At 45.9% G+C, this 22,721-nt stretch overlaps 1 protein-coding gene across 2 annotated transcripts in view; it reads right to left on the bottom strand.

The window, feature by feature from the left end:
* The window catches only part of DOCK1 (dedicator of cytokinesis 1), a 535,058-nt gene that overhangs the window by 344,391 nt on the left and 167,946 nt on the right, over window positions 1-22,721 (bottom strand). For both annotated transcript variants that reach the window (XM_060098409.1, XM_060098408.1), the window contains exons 24-25: window positions 6,751-6,821; window positions 4,054-4,160 (exon numbers count right to left, since the gene is read on the bottom strand). In XM_060098409.1, coding sequence (XP_059954392.1) covers window positions 4,054-4,160; window positions 6,751-6,821 — 178 coding nt within the window. The remainder of the gene's footprint in view (window positions 1-4,053; window positions 4,161-6,750; window positions 6,822-22,721) is intronic.

The following is a 22,721-nucleotide window of genomic DNA, read 5'->3' on the forward strand; positions in this document are numbered from 1 at the left end:
AGGGCAGCTGGAGAAACTGAAGCCTGGAGGGTAACTTACCCGAGGTCACTGAGTCAGCAGGTAACAGAGGCAGGATTTGAACCCAGGCAATGTGATTACAAAGCCCACACACACTCGCCATCCTCTCGTGAGCTGCCTGCCCTCATCCCAGCAAGGGCTTCAGACACGCGTAGTTCTTTATTAATGAGGAAGTAAAATCATTTACAGGAGAAATGATGCAAACCAGTCATTCATTTTACTTTTTAAGCAAAGCAAAGGGAGACAGACATGTCCTCAGAGAAAAGGCTAATGTGACTGGCAACCAACCGTGCACTCTGAGTCGCTGGAAACCTGCGGAGGGGCTGGGGCACTGGCGTGGTCAGTCATCTGCTGTGGCAGACATGCAGGACGGCCAGGTCCGCACACATTTTCCGAACAGGCTTCTTAAATGCGGGGGAGATTTCTACATTCTGAGCTCTCTTTCCCCGGTACAGAAGCCAGAACTCAAATCCACAGCCACCCTTGCAACTACAACTATGTTCCAGGTTCTGCCAAGGAGGCACGACTTCTTAGGATGGCAACTGGAAGTGAGCAGCGGGAAGGACAGCTCTGTAAAGAACTCTCATTTCCTTCGGACCAGGGTGGAGGTTGCAGAGGCAGTGGGAGTTGCAAGGTCCTGATTCAGAAGGAGCCTTACAGCTGGGACGGCCGGGAACAGATGGCAGTGACAGCAGCTGTGGTGTCCACACGAGCTGGGGCCAAACACAACCCCATTTGCCAAAAGGCACATCTCTTGTTGTAGCCTAACAAACCCAGCAGGATGCAATCGCAGCCTTCTGGTCCTTAAAGAGGACAGAAGAGGAGCCAGGCTGAGCCAACCAGGGCCCTGGAAGCCTTGGCCTGCTGGGACCCAAACCTGGCAAGGGAAGGCTTTCCTGCAGAGGAGCAATGCCAGCTTCAGAATTCACTGCCAGCCTCGCTGCACCCAGATCAGCCTCCCACTTCCATCAAAGTAAGACTCTCAAAACGATGCAGTATCTTTGATATTGGAGGGAGATGAAAAGAAACGTTTTAGAGCAAAGCAGCAAAGTGAGTCTCTTCCATGAGTGAAGCAACACACATGCTGATGAGCAAAGACGTGCCCTGGAGCCCAAGAGAGGAACCGGAGGAGCCAGACAGGGATGCACTCTGACCACATCCCCCAGAGAACACTGACGAAGGCCTAGCACATCCAGGAGCTTGTGCAGCTAAACCTACTTATAACACATTCCAAAAATCTAGACACGAAGGGAGTTAGTTTGACTGATTCCACTTGGATCGGGAAAGAGCACATGGACAACTGCACTGTTTTACAAATTAACAAGAAATGGAACAAGGCCAGAAAATCACAGCCATCATATCTCACCAGAAAACGGTTTGGCTTTAAATATTTATACCAAATGTGGCACAGACTATTTTGCACAAGTAATGACATCTTCGTAAGAACAGACCAACCGGATGATTTCCAGTGATAAACCTTTCCTGACAAGGAGGTAAGACAGCTCTTGGTAACTTTGAAGAAGCAGGGAGCCTAAAGATGAGAAAAATCAGGGCTGTCCTTGCTGTCTTTACCCAGAAAGCTTCTTAAAACTCAAGCCTGTAAGCGGGGCCATTTTCACATTGGACAATGCATTCTGAAATGCTTCCAGGCAGCCAGTGAGCGTCTGGAAGTACATTTGCACTGAAGATTATGGCTTAGACAATGTCGACTGATTGGACAATTCTAGAACTGCTTGTAAGACATGAAGCTTCAGGCTAATTCTGGCTCATTTTGCCCGTGATAATTCTGGATTCATGTATTTCCTACAATCTCATTTATTACATTGGGTGCAACTGACTATTAAGATTAAATTCCTACCTTTGCAATATCTAGAAAGATACTAAGTTAATAATTCCAAAATGTTACACATCCTGACAACTCCCTGTCAAACAAAGCTAAATATTTATTTGCATGCTGCATTATTTCCAAAACAAGACTTAAGGCAGTCTATGATAAAAGACTTACAGGAGTGCAAACAGAAATGGAGCACAGTAAAGAGAACCACAACCGCCAAATACAACGGCTGATATAATTTGCAAAAATAAATACTAAGTTTGCCTTCAAGCTACCTACTAGCTAAAGAAATAAAGTGTCCAAAGAAGAAAACATTTCCTTGAAATATACTCTTAAAAGAAGATCTATGTTAAAGATTTTTAGTTGAACCATTTATGCCTTAGGTCCTTATTCAAAGGACGTGGAACAAAGTTTTGCAATAGAAATTTTGAAATGTATGTAATATGTCCTCAAGAAGGTCATGCCTGTATCAACACTCAATCAAAGCCAAGCACAGTCAATCCGTGATAACTGTTTTTTTTTGATAACTGTTAGCTCAGTGAAGGCACTGGTGGTGGCAGCGATGGTGACGGTGATGGTGGTGACCGTGGTGGTGTGTGGTTTTGCGTGTCTTGGGGTTGGATGGTCGGAAGGAGTGATATCAGTAAGCTACCTAATAAGACCCAGATATAAAACTTTCAGGGGATTTCACCTGCTGTGGTATACAGTTCAGTCAATATGGAAAGAAACAGTGAAGCAGCATCTCCACGTATCGCCTCCATGCCTCCCTGAAGTCTCACAAAGTCCCAAGCTTTAGAAGACACCTAAAGAATAAGCAATTCAATATCCAGCCTTCCAAGAAGAGCCTGAAATACTGACGGTTGGGATTACTGGCTTAAGGAGATTCATGGGCTTTGAGTCCCAAATAACAGCAACACAGTTGACTTTCTTTTATGCAAGTGAGAAAGAGATGTCTGTTTGGAAGGGCTACAAAAAGCTACTCACTTCTTGGTTTGATGTGTTTTCTCCAGAAGAACACTCCCACCCAAATGAAGTCTTAACATTTCCTCTTGACATAAGCCTTAGCTGTAAGTGCAGACTCCAGTGAATTGTATAAAGTTAAATCAAGAAATAAGATGGAAAACATAGGGTCCAGTAGTCTAGATGGTACAAAGGACTAATCCAGACACACACTGAGTTCTCAACAGGGACATCTCAGGCCTGAGCTGCTCCATCCCTGAAACAACACCACACGCGAGGACAAAAGAAAATGAACGGAACAGCCAAACGTCTAGACACAAATGGAATAGAATAAATGTATGCCTCTCCATCAGAATGTCATTCAACAGTCTTCACATTTGTCTCCAGTAAATGAGGAAGGTTGTGGAATTATGCAAAGGTCTTAAGCTTTCAATAAAACTTCTTGACAAGTGTAAAATATTAATTCAATGTGTCCAAACAGAAAGAAAGTGATTAATTAAAAGGGTAGGGAGATAATGTGTGGAAATGTGAGGTGTTCCTTAGGATAAATGAGTTGAGGAATCATTAAAATTCTTTTTCCTTTGAGCAGGGTTTGAAGAAACGCTGTCACAGAATGCAAAGTTCAGGCTAAGACATAACCATGACTTCTACATTTAAAGAAGATTTGAAATTTTTTGTTGCAATCATCTCAATGGAGGCCAGTGATTGCCTCCCCAGGATAGATAATCACACATCTTAAAGGTTACAATGTATGCTGATTATCCTAGGGCTCTGGTGTACATCTAAATTCCAAACTACAAGGTTTGTGCCTTCATTTTTCAATGATCGATTACCTACAGTATATGCCAATTACCATTCTCTGGTAAGGGCTAAATCTTCCTGTCTTGTCATCGAGCTGTTTAAATTGGCTACAACCTCCCCACTCCTTTTTTTTTTTTTTTTTTTTTTTGCGGTACACGGGCCTCCCACTGCCGCGGCCTCTCCCGTTGCGGGGCACAGGCTCCGGACGTACAGGCTCAGCGGCCATGGCTCACGGGCCCAGCCGCTTCGCGGCATGTGGGATCCTCCCGGACCGGGGCACGAACCCGTGTCCCCTGCATCGGCAGGCGGACTCTCAACCACTGCGCCACCAGGGAAGCCCCTCCCCACTCCTTTCGACAAAGAAGAGAGAATTCAGACGGGGTGAGGTCTACAGACAATGACGAATGTGAAACTTTAAGGATTCTCAGGGTTCCACTCACCATGCTGTGTGAAGAGGTCACTGTGAATTATTTCAATCAAGCAATATAGCTTCTGAATGGTCAGCAAACCCACGGGAACATTTAGGATGAAATCCGTAAACATTTTGCTATAAAAGGAAAGACACAAGTGAAAAGAGATGCTGGAAATACTGCAAAATGACCCAGTGGGATACAGGACAGTACCGAGATGCACGTTCAGTGAATGGTCATTAGATGCCACCAGAATGTTGGAATAGGCCCATTATACAATTTGGGCCAAAATCTCGTCCAAAAGAATGATGCTTTAAAATGTTATTTTTCACTTCACACCCACTAAAATGGCTATAATCCAAAAGAGAGCCAGTAACTAGGATGTGAAGAAACTGGTACCCTCGTACCATGCTGGTGGGAATGCATGATGGGGCAGCCACTTTGGAATACTGCTTGGCAGTTCCTGAAAATGTTAAACACAGTTACCATACGACCCAGCATTTCAACTTCTAGGTACATACCCAAAGGAAATGAAAATATTTATCCACACAAGACCCTGTATGTGAATCATAGCAATGTTATTCATAACACTTGAAAAGTGGAAAAACCCAGATGTCCATCAACTGATGAATGGATAAACATAATGTAGTAGTCCACACAATTCACCCATAAAAGGGAATGAAATCCTGACATTGATAGACCTTGAAAACATTATGCTAAGTGAAAAGAAGCTACTCACAAAAGGTCACGTATATTATACGATTCCATTTATAGGAGATGCCCAGAAAAGGTAAATCTATGCACACAGTAAGTAGGTGAGTAGTTGCCTAGAGCTGGGGTGGGGGTGGGCAATGACTCTTACTGGGCACGAGGAATCTTACTGGGGTGACAAAACTGTTCTAACAGTAGATGATGGTGATGCGGTAGAAGTCTCCTTGCTGATGTGGGAAAACAAGATGTCTTCAGCACGGGAGTCGACTGTAAAATAAAAAATGTAATGCTGAATTCTTTTAGGGGTGTATGTACGTGTGTGTTAGTGTGTGTGCACACACGCTTGCACACAAAAGATAACTAGAAAGATCCAGATCCTCGTGGAATTAACTTTGAGTTATTCTCCTCTGTGATCTCTTCTGTTTCATCAAAACATGACTCAGTTTTCTAAACAGGGGAAAATACATCCATGATTTGCAATGTCATTTTTTAAAAAATCAGTAGGTAAGGTGTTGAACAGGAACCCATGCCCGCAGAAAGAGTCAAGGGCCCAAGAGCAGATGGGACTGGTCCTGGGGAAGGGAGTCTTCCTTGGATCTCCAAGCACAAGGCACAAGCACCCTTTGTGAACATGGACGTCACCCCTCTAGTGAGCAAAGGCCTGGTCCCCAGGCCCCAGGAGGACAGGCCCACCCAACAGCAGCTCCCCCCTCGTCCTCTGTTTCTCCAGACCTGAGGCTCTCAAACAGCAGCATTCACTGAAAGTGTCTGGAGGCATCATTAAAACCAAATAGCTGGGCCCCACCCCAATTTCTAATTCAGAAGATCTGGGAAGGAACCCAAGATTCAGCAAATTCCCAGGGGCTACTGATATTGCCGTTGTCTGGACCACTGCCTGAGAGCCGGGCTGCAGGCACAGAGCACACGGAGACCCAGGAGGGCAGACCTGCTGCCCATGGGCCCATCTGTGCCTCCTTTTCTCATTTAGAGCCTGCTAATCTAGAACCAGTATTATCAGTGCCTGGGAGCAGAAATAAATATGTCCATGTGGGACACTAAATCCTCAGGCACATCAGACACGTGACGGTTCGTGGGAAGAGCAGCTTCCCAAAGGCCCCTCAACCTTCACTTCCAGGGTATGAGTGACCCATGGTGGACATAAAGTACAGAAAGGTGACCGTTTTTCACTCCGTTTAACCAGCCGAGGGACAGATGGCCCGTTACTAATATTCAGGTGGACTTTTCTGGCTGGTCAAGTGGTGCCACCACCTGCAGGTAAGTTTATTGTGTCAAATGTTAAAATCCAAACAAGGAGCAGACAAGGGCTGTGCTGTGGATGTCTGGGGTCACAGAGGCCGTGCACCCACTTGCTCAAGACACCTCTTTTCCAAATGCAGTGACATCTGCACAGTAGACAACTGAGACTGAGCTTGGATGGTGACGGTGGCAAAATCGGAAGGTGAAGGGAAGGATTCGGTCCCCAGCCTGACTCCTCCATCTGAAAGCCAGTGTCCAGCTTGCCCAGAGTTTGGTTTGGTTTGGTTTGGTTTTCGTTTTACTATCACCTGAGCTGACAACTTGCGGCTCCTGTCTGAGGCTCACAGCCCTTGGGCAGGAGCCCCCAGAGAGAAGCTGTATGGTAATGAGGTGGAGGAGGTGAGACGCCAATATTAAAGCTCCCGAGTCAAAACGTTTCGGTGCTGAAACCCAAACCGAAGAACCACTTATGGAATTTTAAACTCTAAAGCATGCAAAATGCCCAATTTGTATTATGTATGCATGAGGCTATAAATAATCTTCTAAAGAAAATATTGTGACTGTTGATAGATGACACCTTTTCCACGTAAAGACATAATGAGCAAAGTGTCACAGACACCATCACTAGAACATGTTCCAGAAAGATCCAGGACACTGAACTATGTGGACATGAGACAACCCAAGCATCCCGCGAACTAACGCCCTCAAAAGGAGGCCAAGCGTGGCACACAGAAGCCTTCGCCTTGGGTGCTTGCTTACCTGAGCTCTTTGGGATCAAATACCAGTTTCACATCGTTGACAATGGTTGGCAAGTATTTCAGCGCTGCACCCTGCAAACCGAGAACAAAGAAGAATGCTGAGCCTAAGGCAGTTGGCAAATGTTCATACGAAGTTGTAATTACTTTGAAAAACCACACACATACCAAGAAGACAAAGATCACTTTCTGGATGAGAAGCTGATGGTTAAACACAGAGGGGAGAAAATAGAGCCTCTGATCCACAAACAGTGGAGATGTGTTAACATGGATATCCTGACACATAATAAAAGGGGTATTAGCAGAAGCCAACACTGTGCTAAGCTTCTATGTGATTTTCCCCTCTACCCTAAGGAAATCCTAGCAAATGAAGACCTGTGCCCCCAGAAGAATCCTCCACCAACAAATTCACTGCAGCGCTACCACATTCAACAATTAGAATGACTGCCTTTGTTCCATTCCAGAAATGACTGCCTGTATATCTAGGTCCCTGAACTTGGAATCACTTTCTTCTTTAGTAACTTTATCTCCTATATTCACATTCTGTATCTTCTAGAAAACCCACACTTTCAGAAAATTAGAGTGATGGTAATAATGATAGATCCTAATACATGCTCTGCCGCTGTGCTAGACCCGTGTATATTTTATCTTTAATTCCAACAGACCTCCTACAGGGAGTTAGCTGTGCAGCAAGGCAAGGAAACTGACACTGGAGATGTTAATTACTTTGCCCCTGATCACACAGCTAGGACTGAACTGAGCTAGAATTAAAATTCAGTTTGGTGGGAAGCCAGAGCCTCAGCCCACCCTCATCTATATGCGATTGGGAAAAGGTCCTGGATTTTAAATGTTCTGACCCTGGCTGGGACGCCCCCCTCTGCCTCTGACTCTAAGTGACTCCTTCTACCAGGGGGGGCTCCCCCTTCCTGAATGAAATGGAGGAAATAATACTCATGTCAAATACCTCCAGGGGCTGCAATAAACCTCAAAATCTAATTGAAAAGAGAACTGGATAACACTTTGAACACCGGAAAATGCCACACCTATTACCTAACCCGCTGTTAGCATTGTTTTCCAAAAGCAAGTAGGCAGAAACCCACCTTAAATGGATTACCCTGAATATATATGGTCAACTGATTTGCAACAAGGGACAAAGGTGCGCCCTCGTCCAGCACCAAATAAAATTCCTTCCATACCTCACACCCTATATAAAAATTCACTTTAAATGGATCATAGATCTTATATTCTTAAAACTATAAAACGTCTAGAAGAAGATACTTGTGACTTTGGGCTAAGCAAAGATTTCTTTCATATGATACCAAAAGCAAAATCTGTAAAAGAAAACAATTTGATCAATTGTACATCATCAAAATAAAGAATTTCTGCTCTTCAAAACAACTTCTGCCGAGACAACAAAAGACGAGCCACACACGGGGAGAAAATAACTGCAAATCAAGTAAAGGCACAAGTGAAGTGAAGCTGTTTGCCAGGATTTGGAGCCAGTCCACCTCCAAGACCCTCAAGCCTTAACGCGCCACAGTCAAGATGATCAAGGACAGGTAAGCCAAGTTTACCTCTAAATCTGCACTACAGAATTAGTGGTGTTCTTCCCCAGGTGTTAACCCTGTCCCTCAATGCCGGCCAGATCAAGGAATTCCAACTCTCTGCTTTGAGATGCAACTTTTTTTTTTTTTAGCGGTACGCGGGCCTCTCACTGTTGTGGCCTCTCCCGTTGCGGAGCACAGGCTCCAGACGCGCAGGCTCAGCGGCCATGGCTCACGGGCCCAGCCGCTCCGCGGCATGTGGGATCTTCCTGGACCGGGGCACGAACCCGTGTCCCCTGCATCGGCAGGCGGACTCCCAACCACTGCGCCACCAGAGAAGCCCGAGATGCAACTTTTGAAAAGAACCTTAAATAGAAACAGTTTCATTCTGGCTTCCAAGTTCTGCTTCAAATACCTTAGAGTTGCTTTGAAAAAATAAAAAATATTTACTGTGACGTTTAATAATAAGCGTTTGCACAGCTGACTGCTCGGGCCAGAAAGTGTCTTGTCTAGTTTGTGAGGGCCCCGCGGGCGAGGATGCATCAGCATAACGCGTTTTATCCTGTACCCCACGAAGCACCATCTGCCTGGAGCAGCGTGATAAATACCATCTTACAAGGACAAACAGCGGCAAACAAGACAGGCCTTCGTGGCCCACCCTCTGCTCGCTGCCCGGTGGCCGCCTGGCGCTGCGTTAACCAGGCTCCTGAGGGCTCCCCGACCGGAGGTCAGGCGACACCCACAGAGGGAGGGCTGTACCCGCGGAGATCCCCAAATGCCTCACTGACCCAGATCCTGGGGACGTCACGTTTTACAGTTCATGAGGGTCACAGAGAACAGACAGCAACCACGAGCCCGTGTCAGTCCTGGACAGCGTAACAAGAACAGACAGACGGAATGAAGTGAAGACGAGGGGGTGCCCCCGCACCCCAGTTCCAGCTCTGTTCTCTCCGTTCTCCGGCGGTCGTGGGCTCCTTTCCACCCTCCGCCTTCCCCCAGTGACCGTCTCAGCCTCTCCTTGCTCTCCTCCAGCCCAGGATCCCACCCCCTTTTCACTCAGCTCACCTCCTGCTTCAGGGAAAAACCAAAACCATCAGAACAGGCTGGGCAGTTCTGCCCACCACTCAAGCCTCCCGGATGCCCGGCCTCTGCCTGTCCCTCCAGGCAGAGGGAGGGAGCACCTGCCTCCACCAGGTTGGGGGGGGGGATCCTGGCCTCTGGGCACGGCCCCTGCCCCACCGTCTGATCGAGCACCTCCTGTATTTTCCTCCACACTCCAGCCCACGCCAGCCTCTCCCCTTGAAAGCACCCAGAGCCCCAGGCTCCCCGCCGCCCACCCCAGCACAGACAGCTCCCAAGCTGTGCACTCACCCCGGTGTCCACTGACCAGCGCACTCCCCCGACCTCCCTCCCGGCCCTCTGCAGCCTGACTCGGCCGCCATCAAGTCTCCGCTCCTGCCAAGGCCACAGCGACTCCAGGCCTTTGCTTAGGTGACCTTCCCATGACGCTGCTGTGACCCCTCATCTCCCGGGGCATCCACAGCCCTCACTGCCAGGGCGACCACCTTCCTCTGTCCCCTGCCCCTCCCTTAAAGGTGGGTGTCCTTGCAGTCCTGTTCTAGACTTTTCTCCCCGCTCTCCATACCCCTCAGGAAGCCCCCTTTGGCCAGCTTCGGACGCCTAAGGCCTGTCTCCCAGGTCACCTCTCTCCTGAGCTTCACACTCACACACCCGGTGGCCACTGGGCTCGTGGCTGCCCCACAGATGCTGCAAACTCCCCCTGCCTTAGAGGAGGCCCTACCCTACACCCCGGTGCTCCAGGCTCAGGGCGCTGCACCCGGGAGCCCCCAGGTCACGTGCTCAGGATGCTCCGTCTTCGGCACAGCCCACTTCTGACCAATCACAGAGCCCGGTGGATCCTCACTATTGCACACCCCCTGCCTCTACCGCCTTCTCCATTTCTATAGTGTCCACCACCTGGCCCACGCCTCTTGTGTCTCCCTCTGGCAGGAAGGCACCACCTCCTAAGGGGCCTCCCGCCTCTGCTCTGACCTCCTCAAGGTCACGTCCCATGCCCTCAGTCAGAGTAGCTTTCCTAAGATGCAAATCTAACTGAGATACTTGGGTGGCAACGCCCTGCTCCTGGGATACAGGCCTGACCACCCAGCATCCTCAGAGGCCCGGGCCCCACCCTCCCCCGTGTCCCAGTCAGGGGCCTCCACCTCCACCTGCAGTACCCCTTCCAACAATGTGGAGCCTCTTCCAGTCTCCCCCGTGCTCCGGACCCCTCTGTCAGCTCCGAGGCTGTGCCCATGCTGTTCCCTCCTCCTGGGTCACTGTTCCCCCCACTCCTGCCCCTGGTCCTAAACACGCAGAGGTAACCTCGTGACTCCTCAGCCCTTAGCTTAGCCATCGTTTTCCTCAAGACACACGGATTCCAGGTCAGCCATCTAGAAATATTACCGTGCTGGGCCGTGTGTCTGTAGCCCCCCGACCAGGGTCTCACGGCTGTGGCCCGGCCAAGGACCCTAGACACAGTACAGCCTCCATGACTCCCTGACCCACAGAGCTTTGCCCAAAAGCACCTCTTTAACCTCAAGAGACTCTGCACCTCTTTGCTTTACACCCACAGAAATCGGCCTCATCAGCTGAGAGACCCAACTGTATCCCCTCCAGGATGACGAGCAGCCAGAAGAGGCCGAGGGCACCCTGAGGTCCCCCCGGTGCAACCCAGGCCTCCTGAAAAAGCACGTGCCATCCCCCACTCTCGTTAAGGGCGCAGCCAGCTTTGCCCATTTCTAACATTGGCTATTGGATGAGAGACTTGAGTGTTTTGGTTTCCACTCATGCTTGCAGGAAAAGGCCCCCGTTTCCTCCGTGGAGTCAGAAGGCTTCACTGAATTCAGGTCTCTTTCAAGGGCAGGGGCTACTGCTTCGAGAGCTTCTCAAGATGTGCAGCGCGGGCCAGACAAGGCGGGGCTCCTGCTCGGTGATGGACAGCGCTGGGTCGAATCTCATCTGCAGAAGACGCCTCCAGAAACAGAAGGCCCGAACGCAGACGAGGGAGGGTAGACGGCATGATGCCCAGGAGCGGGTGCCCCCCCGCCGCCGGACAAGGACCCGGGCTCCGGGCCAGGCTGCCGCCTCCGCCACCTACTATGTGAACTCAGGAAGGGAGCCTTTCCTCTGGGTGCCTCTCAGTGGGAAAGGATGGAGGTTAGTAGCGGTGAACGGGGAGAATGGAAGGGTGCCGTGGAGGTGACAGAACACCCCCAACTCATCACTGGTGCTCACGGACGGTGCTCACCCCTCGTTGTGGTGGCAGGAGAGTGTGTGGATGTGTGCAGATGTGAACAAACACACCTTCTTCAACGTGCAAAACTCTCCATTCAGTGAAAACTTCCATTTATAAAGTCCTGATTAAAGTGGTAAGTAGTGAGTAGAATCATTTGCCAAATCTCAGAGATAGTCGGGTAACGGGAATAGAGGGCACTGGAGACATCTCTTTTTCTGTTGTTTTCTATTACTTTTTGTAAACCAGTTATTTATTTACACAAAATCTTGCTCAGAACATGCCAGCCTCTTTCGAATGGTAGGGGAGAGGCCAGGATACCCGCATGGCATGTCAGCAGCCACCAGGGTGCCTCCTAGGCCTTGGCTAGGTTCCCAGCAGGCAGTGGTGGGGGGGAGCACGCATCGGTTCACTGGGCGAGTGAGGTGGGGAGGAGGTGAGGCCTGTGGGGTGTGCCCCAGAGACAGGGCTCAGCTTGGAGTGGTAGCTCCTTGCCACCCGTCCCGGGGCTGTGAGCTGGGGCCACATAACCTGTGTGAACACACCCACCGGACAGGGCCTAGCCAGGAACACAGACCAGCACAACAGAGGAATGTAAATGATTTCAATGTTTGAGCTTTGTTTATCCATCTCCTGTGTTTTAAGTCATGATTGAACTTATCAAATCCGTGTTTGCTTTTTAAGAAAGTTATTCTTACAGAGTTGACTTTAAATTTACCTAAATTAACAAAACGGCAACTTAAGTCCAGGCTGGCACTTCTCTTTGAATGTGGAAAAGCTTTCATCTGTCCACATGAAGAAGGACGGGTCCAACTCTAAAGGCCTTTGGGCCTCAAATATGTGTGCAATGACCCACTGCACTGACATGCTGAGAACACGCACTTCAGTCCCCCACACACTCAGGCACGTGAAGGATTCAGGTACAACTGAAACTACCACCCTGCCATTGAGCACTGATTGAAAGGCAGCAATCCACAGAAAGATACAAGAAACAAAATCAGGGGCCAGTGGTAAAGCTATTTCTACTAATATTAAAAGACAGGCAAGTTGCTGAGTGGTCCTCTTAATACTGGGTTCATCACTTAACATCCAGGCAATCAGGAACTCATGGTATCCATAGAGTTACCATATGATCCTGTAATCCCGCTCCTGCGCATATATCCAGAGAAAAATATAACTTGAAAAGATACATGCACCCAATGTTCATAGCAGCACTACTTACAATAGCCAAGACATGGAAGCAACCTAAATGTCCATCGTCAGATGAATGCGTAAGGAAGATGCGTGATATATATATACAATGAGATATTACTCAGCCATAAGAAAGAATGAAATAATGCCATTTGCAGCAACATGGATGGACCTGAGATTATCATACTAAGTAAAGTCAGACAAAGGCAAATATCATATGATATCACTTACATGCGGAATCTTAAAAAAATGATACAAAAGAACTTATTCACAAAACAGAAATAGACTCACATAGAAAACAAACTTATAGTTGCCAAAGGGGATGGAGTGGGGGGGAATAAGTTAAGAGTCTTCGCTTAACAGGTACACACTACTATATATAAAATAGGTAAACAATAAGGACCGGGCTTCCCTGGTGGTGCAGTGGTTAAGAATCCACCTGCCAATGCAGGGGACACGGGTTCGAGCCCTGGTCCAGGAAGATCTCACATGCCGCAGAGCAACTAAGCCCGTGCGCCACAACTACTGAGCCTGCGCTCTATAGCCCATGAGCCACAACTACTGAAGCCCGTGCACCTAGAGCCTGAGCTCCGCAACAAGAGAAGCCACCGCAATGAGAAGCCCCCGCACCACGACAAAGAGTAACCCCCGCCACCGCAACTAGAGAAAGCCGCGTGCAAAAACAAAGACCCAATGCAGCCAAAAATAAACAATAAATTAATTAATTTTAAAAAACAATAAGGACCTGCTGTATAGCACAGAGAACTATACTCAATATCTTGTAATAACCTATAATGGAAAAGAATCTGAAAAATATATATATATGTGTGTGTATGTGTATAACTGAATCACTTTGCTGTACACTTGAATCTAACACAACATTGTAAATTAATTATACTTCATTTTAAAAAAGAGAGAAACATCTCTGAAGAGGGCAATAATAAAGGATGATTTAAAGGTTAAAACAAAAAGAACTCCTGGTATCACAACTCTGAGGAAGGAAAGTGTGGTCAGAACTGAATCAAACGGACAAAAAACACACAAACCAAAGTTCTAGAGAGAAAGAAATGAAACGCATAAAAGAATTATGAAGTGGCAGATAATTCCAAAAGTTTTCTAATTGCTGAAATAGTTCAAGTTAAAGAAATTAAATAAATTGTATACTCTTCTCTAAGCAAATTTAATTGTTATGCATCTCATGAGAATGCCAACTTAACCCAAACTGTAAAACAAAACAAAACATGCACTTTCCATCTAGTCTCGGTTTAATGTTGTAAGTATCTCTCTGGATAAAAATATTACTACTGATGATGATTAATAGACACTATTTTAGGGTAAAGTTCAGGCTACATTTTTCAGCATAATTAGTTTAATTAAATCCATTAGCATATCTTTATATAAGATTACAAGAGCTATCTGAGATACAAAATAAGTGTTTCTTGAATAATGTATGAAGCAATTATTAATTTACATATTTCTCCAGAAAACACATATTAAAATGATTCCATTTGGAGGTTTTGAGCTAAAATATATATGGTCCACAAATTCTCCTTTCACACTTGGCTCAGGAGAACCAGAGCATCCTGATACAGGAACATGTAGCAAGAACAGTTCAGCCAATAGATGCCCCCGGACCAGAGCTTGTGTCTTTCATGGGGCACGAAAGAAATGGAGCAGATGGATGGACATGAAGGTTTCACGCAGTTAAAACGGAAACACACGGCACTTTGGAGAGATTCAAGGATGAGCCACACTGTTCTCTGACACAGAAGGATCCAGAACAAAAGAAAGATAATGACAGTGACTGCTTCTGCTCCTTACACCCTATTCAATCAAGACTACCTACGTCTTCTGTATCTTAAATCTAAAATTACCTCTTCGCTTTGTACCAAGCTCCCTTGAAGCAGATCTGGTCTTTAACATAACATTCCGCATCTCTACCACCAACGTTCTGGTTCATTCAATCCCGAGCGACCAGTGAGCAGCTGAAGGAAATCACTCCTCTGAGTAGTTTTATGTATAAATATCACAAAATCCAAATGAAAAAGGTAGTGAGAAAAGTACAAAATTACTAAGATTAAGATTCTTCAGTGAGGACTTCTCTGGTGGCGCAGTGGTTAAGAATCCACCTGCCAATGCAGGGGACACGGGTTCGAGCCCTGGTCTGGGAAGATCCCACATGCCACGGAGCAACTAAGGCCGTGCACCACAACTACTGAGCCTGTGCTCTAGAGCCCACGAGCAACAACTACTGAAGCCTGCGCGCCTAGAGCCTGTGCTCCACAAGTGAAGCCACTGCAATGAGAAGCCTGCACACTGCAACAAACAGTAGCCCCCGCTCGCCACAACTAGAGAAAGCCTGCACGCAGCAGTGAAGATCCAGCGCAGCCATAAATAAATAAATAAATAAATAAATAAGATTCTTCAGTGAATCCACTGCAAGCTCCTACCCTTAAAAATCAATTTGTGGGCTTCCCTGGTGGCGCAGTGGTTGAGAGTCCCCCTGCCGACGCAGGGGACACGGGTTTGTGCCCCGGTCCCGGAAGATCCCACGTGCCGCGGAGCAGTTGGGCCCGTGGGCCACGGCCGCTGAGCCTGCGCGTCCGGAGCCTGTGCTCCACAACTGGAGAGGCCATGGCAGTGAGAGGCCCACATACCGCAAAAAAAAAAAAAAAAAAAGAAGCTGCCTGCCAACGTGGGAGACATGGGTTCGAGCCCCAGTCTGGGAAAATCCCAAATGCCATGGAGCAACTAAGCCCATGTGCCACAACTTCTGAGCCTGTGCTCTAGAGCCCGCGAGCCACAACTACTGAGCCCACGTAGTGCAACTACTGAAGCCCGCGAGCCTTGAGCCCGTGCTCCACAACAAGAGAAGCCACCGCAATGAGAAGCCCACACACCGCAACGAAGAGTAGCTCCTGCTTGCCGCAATTAGAGAAAGCCCGCACACAGGAGCAAAGACGCAACGCAGCCAGAAAATTAATAAATTAATAAATACATAAATTTATTTTAAAAAAACACAGAACAACAGAAAATAGCGGGTGTGGGCAAAGACACTGAAACCTCTGTGCACTGTTGATGGGAATGTTGATGGTACAGCCACTGAGGAAAACAGTATAGAGGCTCCTCAAAAAATTAAACATAGAACTACCATATGACCCAGCAATCCCACTTCTGGGTATTTATTCAAAAGAAATGGAAGCGGGATATAGAAGATACATTTACACACTCCTATTCACTGCAGCATTATAAGCAACTGCCAAGAGGTGGAAGCAATGCAAATGTCCATCAACAGATGAATGAATAAAGAAAATGTGGTCAACAGGAGCTTCAAGATGGCGGAGGAGTAAGACGCGGAGATCACTTTCGTCCCCCCAAGTACATCAAAAATACATCTACAGGTGGAACAACTCCTACAGAACACCCACTGAACGCTGGCAGAAGATCTCAGACCTCCCAAAAGGTAAGAAACTCACCACGTACCTGGGTAGGGCAAAAGAAAAAACACACACAAAAGAATAGGCACTGGACCTGCACCAGTGGGAGGGAGCCGTGAAGGAGGAAAGGCTTCCACACACTAGAAGCCCCTTCGCGGGCGGAGACTGCAGGTGGCAGAGGGGTGAGCTTCGGGGCCGCAGAGGAGAGCGCAGCCAAAGGGGAGCAGAGGGCAAAGCGGAGAGATTCCCGCACAGAGGATGGGTGCCAACCAGCACTCACCAGCCCAAGAGGCTTGTCTGCTCCCCCGCCGGGGTGGGCGGGGCTGGGAGCTGAGGCTCGGGCTTCGGTCGGATCCCAGGGAGAGGACGGGGGTTGGCTGCGTGAACACAGCCTGCAGGGGCTAGTGCCCCACGGCTGGCCAGGAGGGAGTCCGGGAAAAAGTCTGGACCTGCTGAAGAGATGAGAGACTTTTTCTTGCCTGTTTCCTGGTGCGCAAGGAGAGGGGATTAAGAGCGCTGCTTAAAGGAGGCTCCAGAGACGGGCACGAGCCGCGGCTATCAGCGGGGACCCCAGAGACGGGCGTGAGACACTAAGGCTGCTGCTGCCGCCACCAAGCCTGTGTGCGAGCAGAGGTCACTATCCACACCCCTCTTCCGGGAGCCTGTGCAGCCCGCCACTGCCAGGGTCCCGGGATCCAGGGACGGCTTCCCCGGGAGAACGCACGGCGCGCCTGGGGCTGGTGCAACGTCACGCAGGCCTCTGCTGCCATAGGATCGCCCCGCCTCAGTGCCCCTCCCTCCCCGCCCGGCCTGACTGAGTCAGAGCCCCCGAAGCGGCTGCTCCTTTAACCCCGTCCTGTCTGAGCGGGAACAGACGCCCTCAGGCGACCTACAAGCAGAGGCGGGGCCAAATCCAAAGCTGAACCCCGGGAGCTGTGCGAACAAAGAAGAGAAAGGGAAATCTCTCCCAGCAGCCTCAGGAGCAGCGGATTAAATCTCCACAATCATCCTGATGTACCCTGCATCTGTGGAACAGCTGAATAGACAACGAATCATCCCAAATTGAGGAGGTGGACTTTCGGAGCAAGGATATATATATTTTTTTACCTTTTTCTCTTTTTGTGAGTGTGTATGTGTATGCTTCTGTGTATGATTTTGTCTGTATAGCTTTGCTTTTACCAGTTGTCCTAGTCTTCTGTCTCTCCGTTTATTTTTATTTAAAAAAAATTATTTTTTGTTAATAATTATTTTTTATTTTAATAATGTTATTTTATTTTACTGTATTTTATTCTATTTTATCTTCTTTCTTTCTTCCTTTCTTCCTTCCTCACTCCCTCCCTCTCTCTCTCTTTCTTTCTTTCTTTCTTTTTTCTCACGCTTTTATTCTGAGCTGTGTAGAGAACAGGCTCTACTTGCTACAGCCAGGTGCCCGGTCTGTGCCACTGAGGTGGGAGAGCCAAGTTCAGGACACTGGTCCACAAGAGACCTCCCAGCTCCATGTAATATCAAATGGTGAAAATCTCCCAGAGATCTCCATCTCAATGCCGAAATCCAGCTCCACTCAATGACCAGCAAGCTACAGTGCAGGATGCCCCATGCCAAACAACTAGCAACACAGGAATACAACCCCATCCATTAGCACAGAGGCTGCCTAAAATCATAATGAGGCCACAGACACCCCAAAACACACCACCAGACGTGGACCTGCCCACCAGAAAGACAAGATCCAGCCTCATCCACCAGAACACAGGCACCAGTCCCCTCCACCAGGAAGCCTACACAACACACTGAACCAACCTTAGCCACTGGGGACAGACACCAAACACAACGGAAACTACGAACCTGCAGCCTGCAAAAAGGAGACCCCAAACACAGTAAGTTAAGCAAAATAAGAAGACAGAGAAACACACAGCAGATGAAGGAGCAAGCCAAAAACCCATGAGACCTAACAAATGAAAAGGAAATAGGCAGTCTACCTGAAAAAGAATTCAGAATAATCATAGTAAACATGATCCAAAATCTTGGAAATAGAATGGAGAAAATACAAGAAACGTTTAACAAGGACCTAGAAGAACTAAAGAGCAAACAAACAGTGATGAACAACATAATAAATGAAATTTAAAATTCTCTAGAAGGGATCAATAGCCGAATAACCTAGGCAGAAGAACAGTTAAGTGACCTGCAAGATAAAATAGTGGCAATAACTAGTGAAGAGCACAATAAGAAAAAAGAATGAAAAGAATTGAGGACAGTCTCAGAGACCTCTGGGACAACTTTAAATGCACCAACATTCGAACTATAGGGGTCCAAGGAGAAGAAGAGGAAAAGAAAGGGACTGAGAAAATATTTGAAGAGATTATAGTTGAAAACTTCCCTAATATGGGAAAGGAAATAGTTAATCAAGTCCAGGAAGAACAAAGAGTCCCATAGAGGATAAATCCAAGCAAAACAGGCCAAGACACATATTAATCAAACTATCAAAAATTAAATACAAAGAACAAATATTAAAATCAGCAAGGGAAAAACAACAAATAACACATAAGGGAATCCCCAAAAGGTTAACAGCTGATCTTTCAGCAGAAACTCTGCAAGCCAGAAGGGAATGGAAGGACATATTTAAAGTGATGAAGGAGAAAAACCTACAACCAAGATTACACTACTCAGCAAGGATCTCATTCAGATTTGATGGAGAAATTAAAACCTTTACAGACAAGCAAAAGCTAAGAGAATTCAGCACCACCAAACCAGCTTTACAACAAAGGCTAAAGGAACTTCTCTAGGCAGGAAACACAAGAGAAGGAAAAGACCTACAATAATAAACCCAAAACAATTAAGAAAATGGTAATAGGAACATACATATCGATAATTACCTTAAATGTAACTGGATTAAATGCTCCAACCAAAAGACACAGACTGGCTGAATGGATAAAACACCAAGACCCGTATATATGCTGTCTATAAGAGACTAACTTCAGGCCTAGGGACACATACAGACTGAAAGTGAGGGGATGGAAAAAGATATTCCATGCAAATGGAAATCAAAAGAAAGCTGGAGTAGCAATTCTCATATCAGACAAAATAGACTTTAAAACAAAGACTACTAGAAGAGACAAAGAAGGACACTACATAACAATCAAGGGATCAATACAAGAAGAAGATTTAACAATTGTAAATATTTATGCACCCAACATAGGAGCACCTCAATACATAAGGCAAATACTAACAGCCATAAAATGGGAAATCAACAGTAACAGAATCATAGTAGAGGACTTTAACACCCCACTTTCACCAATGGACAGATCATCCAAAATGAAAATAAATAAGAAAAAACAAGCTTTAAATGATACATTGAACAAGATGGACTTAATTGATATTTATAGGACATTCCATCCAGAACAACAGAATACACATTCTTCTCCAGTGCTCATGGAACATTCTCCAGATCATATCTTGGGTCACAAATCAAACCTTGGTAAATTTAAGAAAATTGAAATCCTAACAAGTATCTTTTCCGACCACAATGCTATGAGACTAGATATCCATTACAGGAAAAAATCTGTATGAAATACAAACACATGGAGGCTAAACAACACACTATTTAATAACCAAGAGATGACTGAAGAAATCAAAGAGGAAATCAAAAAATACCTAGAAACAAATGACAATGAAAACAGAACAACCCAAAACCTATGGGATGCAGCAAAAGCAGTTCTAAGAGGGAAGTTTATAGCTATACAAGCCTACCTTAAGAAACAAGAAACATCTCAAATAAACAACCTAACCAGACACCTAAAGCAATTAGAGAAAGAAGAACAAAAAAGCCCCAGTTAGCAGAAGGAAAGAAATCATAAAGATCAGATCAGAAATAAATGAAAAAGAAATGAAGGAAACGATAGCAAAGATCAATAAAACTAAAAGCTGGTTCTTTGAGAAGATAAAGAAAATTGATAAAACAAGCAACTATATGCCAATAAAATGGACAAACTGGCAGAAATGGACAAATTCTTAGAAATGCACAACCTTTGGAGACTGAAACAGGAATAAATAGAACATATGAACAGACCAATCACAAGCACTGAAAATGAAACTGTGATTTAAAATCTTCCAACAAACAAAAGCCCAGGACCAGATGGCTTCACAGGTGAATTCTATCAAACATTTAGTGAAGAGCTAACACCTGTCCTTCTCAAACTCCTCCAAAATATAGCAGAGGGAGGAGCACTCCCAAACTCATTCTGCGAGGCCACCCTCACTCTAATACCAAAACCAGACAAAGATGTCACAAAAATAGAAAACTACAGGCCAATATCATTGATGAACATAGATGCAAAAATCCTCAACAAAATGCTAGCAAACAGAATCCAACAGCACATTAAAAGCATCATACACTATGATCAAGTGGGGTTTATCCCAGGAGTGCAAGGATTCTTCAATATATGCAAGTCCATCAACGTGATACACCATGTTAACAAATTGAAGGAGAAAAACCATATGATCACCTCAATCGATGCAGAGAAAGCTTTCGACAAAATTCAACACCCATTTATGATAAAAACCCTCCAGAAAGTAGGCATAGAGGGAACTTTCCTCAACATAATAAAGGTGTTGTATGACAAACCCACAGCCAACATCATCTTCAATGGTGAAAAACTGAAACCATTTCCACTAACGTCATGAAGAAGACAAGGTTGCCCACTCTCACCACTATTATTCAAGATAGTTTGGAAGTTTTAGCCACAGCATCAGAGAAGAAAAAGAAATAAAAGGAATACAAATTGGAAAAGAAGAAGTAAATCTGTCACTGTTTGCAGATGCCATGATACTATACGTAGAGAATCCTAAAGATGCTACCAGAAAACTACTAGAGCTAATCAAGGAATTTGGTAAAGCAGGAGGATACAGAATTAATACACAGAAATCTCTTGCATTCCTATACACTAATGATGAAAAATCTGAAAGTGAAATTAAGAAAACACTCACTTTTACCACTGCAACAAAAAGAATAAAATATCTAAGAATAAACCTACTTAAGGAGACAAAAGACCTGTATGCAGAAAATTATATGACACTGATGAAAGAAATTAAGATGATACAAATAGATGGAGACATATACCATGTTCTTGGATTGGAAGAATCAACATTGTAAAAATGACTCTACTACCCAAAGCAATCTACAAATTCAATGCAATCCCTATCAAACTACCAATGCCATTTTTCACAGAACTAGAACAAAAACTTTCACAATTTGTATGGAAACACGAAAGACCCTGAATAGCCAAAGCAATCTTGAGAAAGAAAAATGGAGCTGGAGGAAGCAGGCTCCCTGACTTCAGACTATACTACAAAGCTACAGTAATCAAGACAGTATGGTACTGGAACAAAAACAGAAATATAGATCAATGGAACAGGATAGAAAGCTCAGAGATAAACCCACGCACATATAGTCACCTTATCTTTGATAAAGGAGGCAAGAATATACAGTGGAGAAAAGACAGCCTCTTCAATAAGTGGTGCTGGGAAAACTGGACAGCTACATGTAAAAGAATGAAATTAGAATACTCCCTAACACCATACACAAAAATAAACTCGAAATGGATAAAAGACCTAAATCTAAGACCAGACACTATCAAACTCTTAGAGGAAAACATAGGCAGAACACTCTATGACATAAATCACAGCAAGATCCTTTTTGACCCACCTCCTAGAATAATGGAAATAAAATCAAAAATAAACGAATGGGACCTAATGAAACTTAAAAGCTTTTGCACAGCAAAGGAAACCGTAAACAAGATGAAAAGACCACCCTCACAATTGGAGAAAATATTTGCAAATGAAGCAACTGACAAAGGATTAATCTCCAAAACATACAAGCAACTCATGCAGCTCAATATCAAAAAAACAAACAACCCAATCCAAAAATGGGCAGAAGACCTAAATAGACATTTCTCCAAAGAAGATATACAGATTGCCAACAAACACATGAAGGAATGCTCAACATCATTAATCATTAGAGAAATGCAAATCAAAACTACAATGAGATATCATCTCACACCGGTCAGAATGGCCATCATCAAAAAATCTACAAACAATAAATGCTGGAGAGGGTGTGGAGAAAAGGGAAGGAACCCTCTTGCACTGTTGGTGGGAATGTAAATTGATACAGCCACTATGGAGAACAGTATGGGGGTTCCTTAAAACACTAAAAATAGGGGGACTTCCCTGGTGGTGCAGGGGTTGGGAATCCGCCTGCCAATGCAGGGGACACGGGTTCAAGCCCTCGTTTGGGAAGATCCCACATGCCGTGGAGCAACTAAGCCCGTGTGCCACAACTACTGAGCCTGTTCTCTAGAGCCTGTGAGCCACAACTACTGAGCCCACGTGCCTAGAGCCCGTGCTCTGCAGCAAGAGAAGCCACGGCAATGAGAAGCCCACGCACTGCAACAAAAGAGTAGACCCCACTCGCCGCAACTAGAGAAAGCCCACGCACAGCAAAGAAGACCCAATGCAGCCA

This window comes from Mesoplodon densirostris, chromosome 1 (assembly GCF_025265405.1).
Source record: "Mesoplodon densirostris isolate mMesDen1 chromosome 1, mMesDen1 primary haplotype, whole genome shotgun sequence".
NCBI lineage: Eukaryota > Metazoa > Chordata > Mammalia > Artiodactyla > Ziphiidae > Mesoplodon > Mesoplodon densirostris.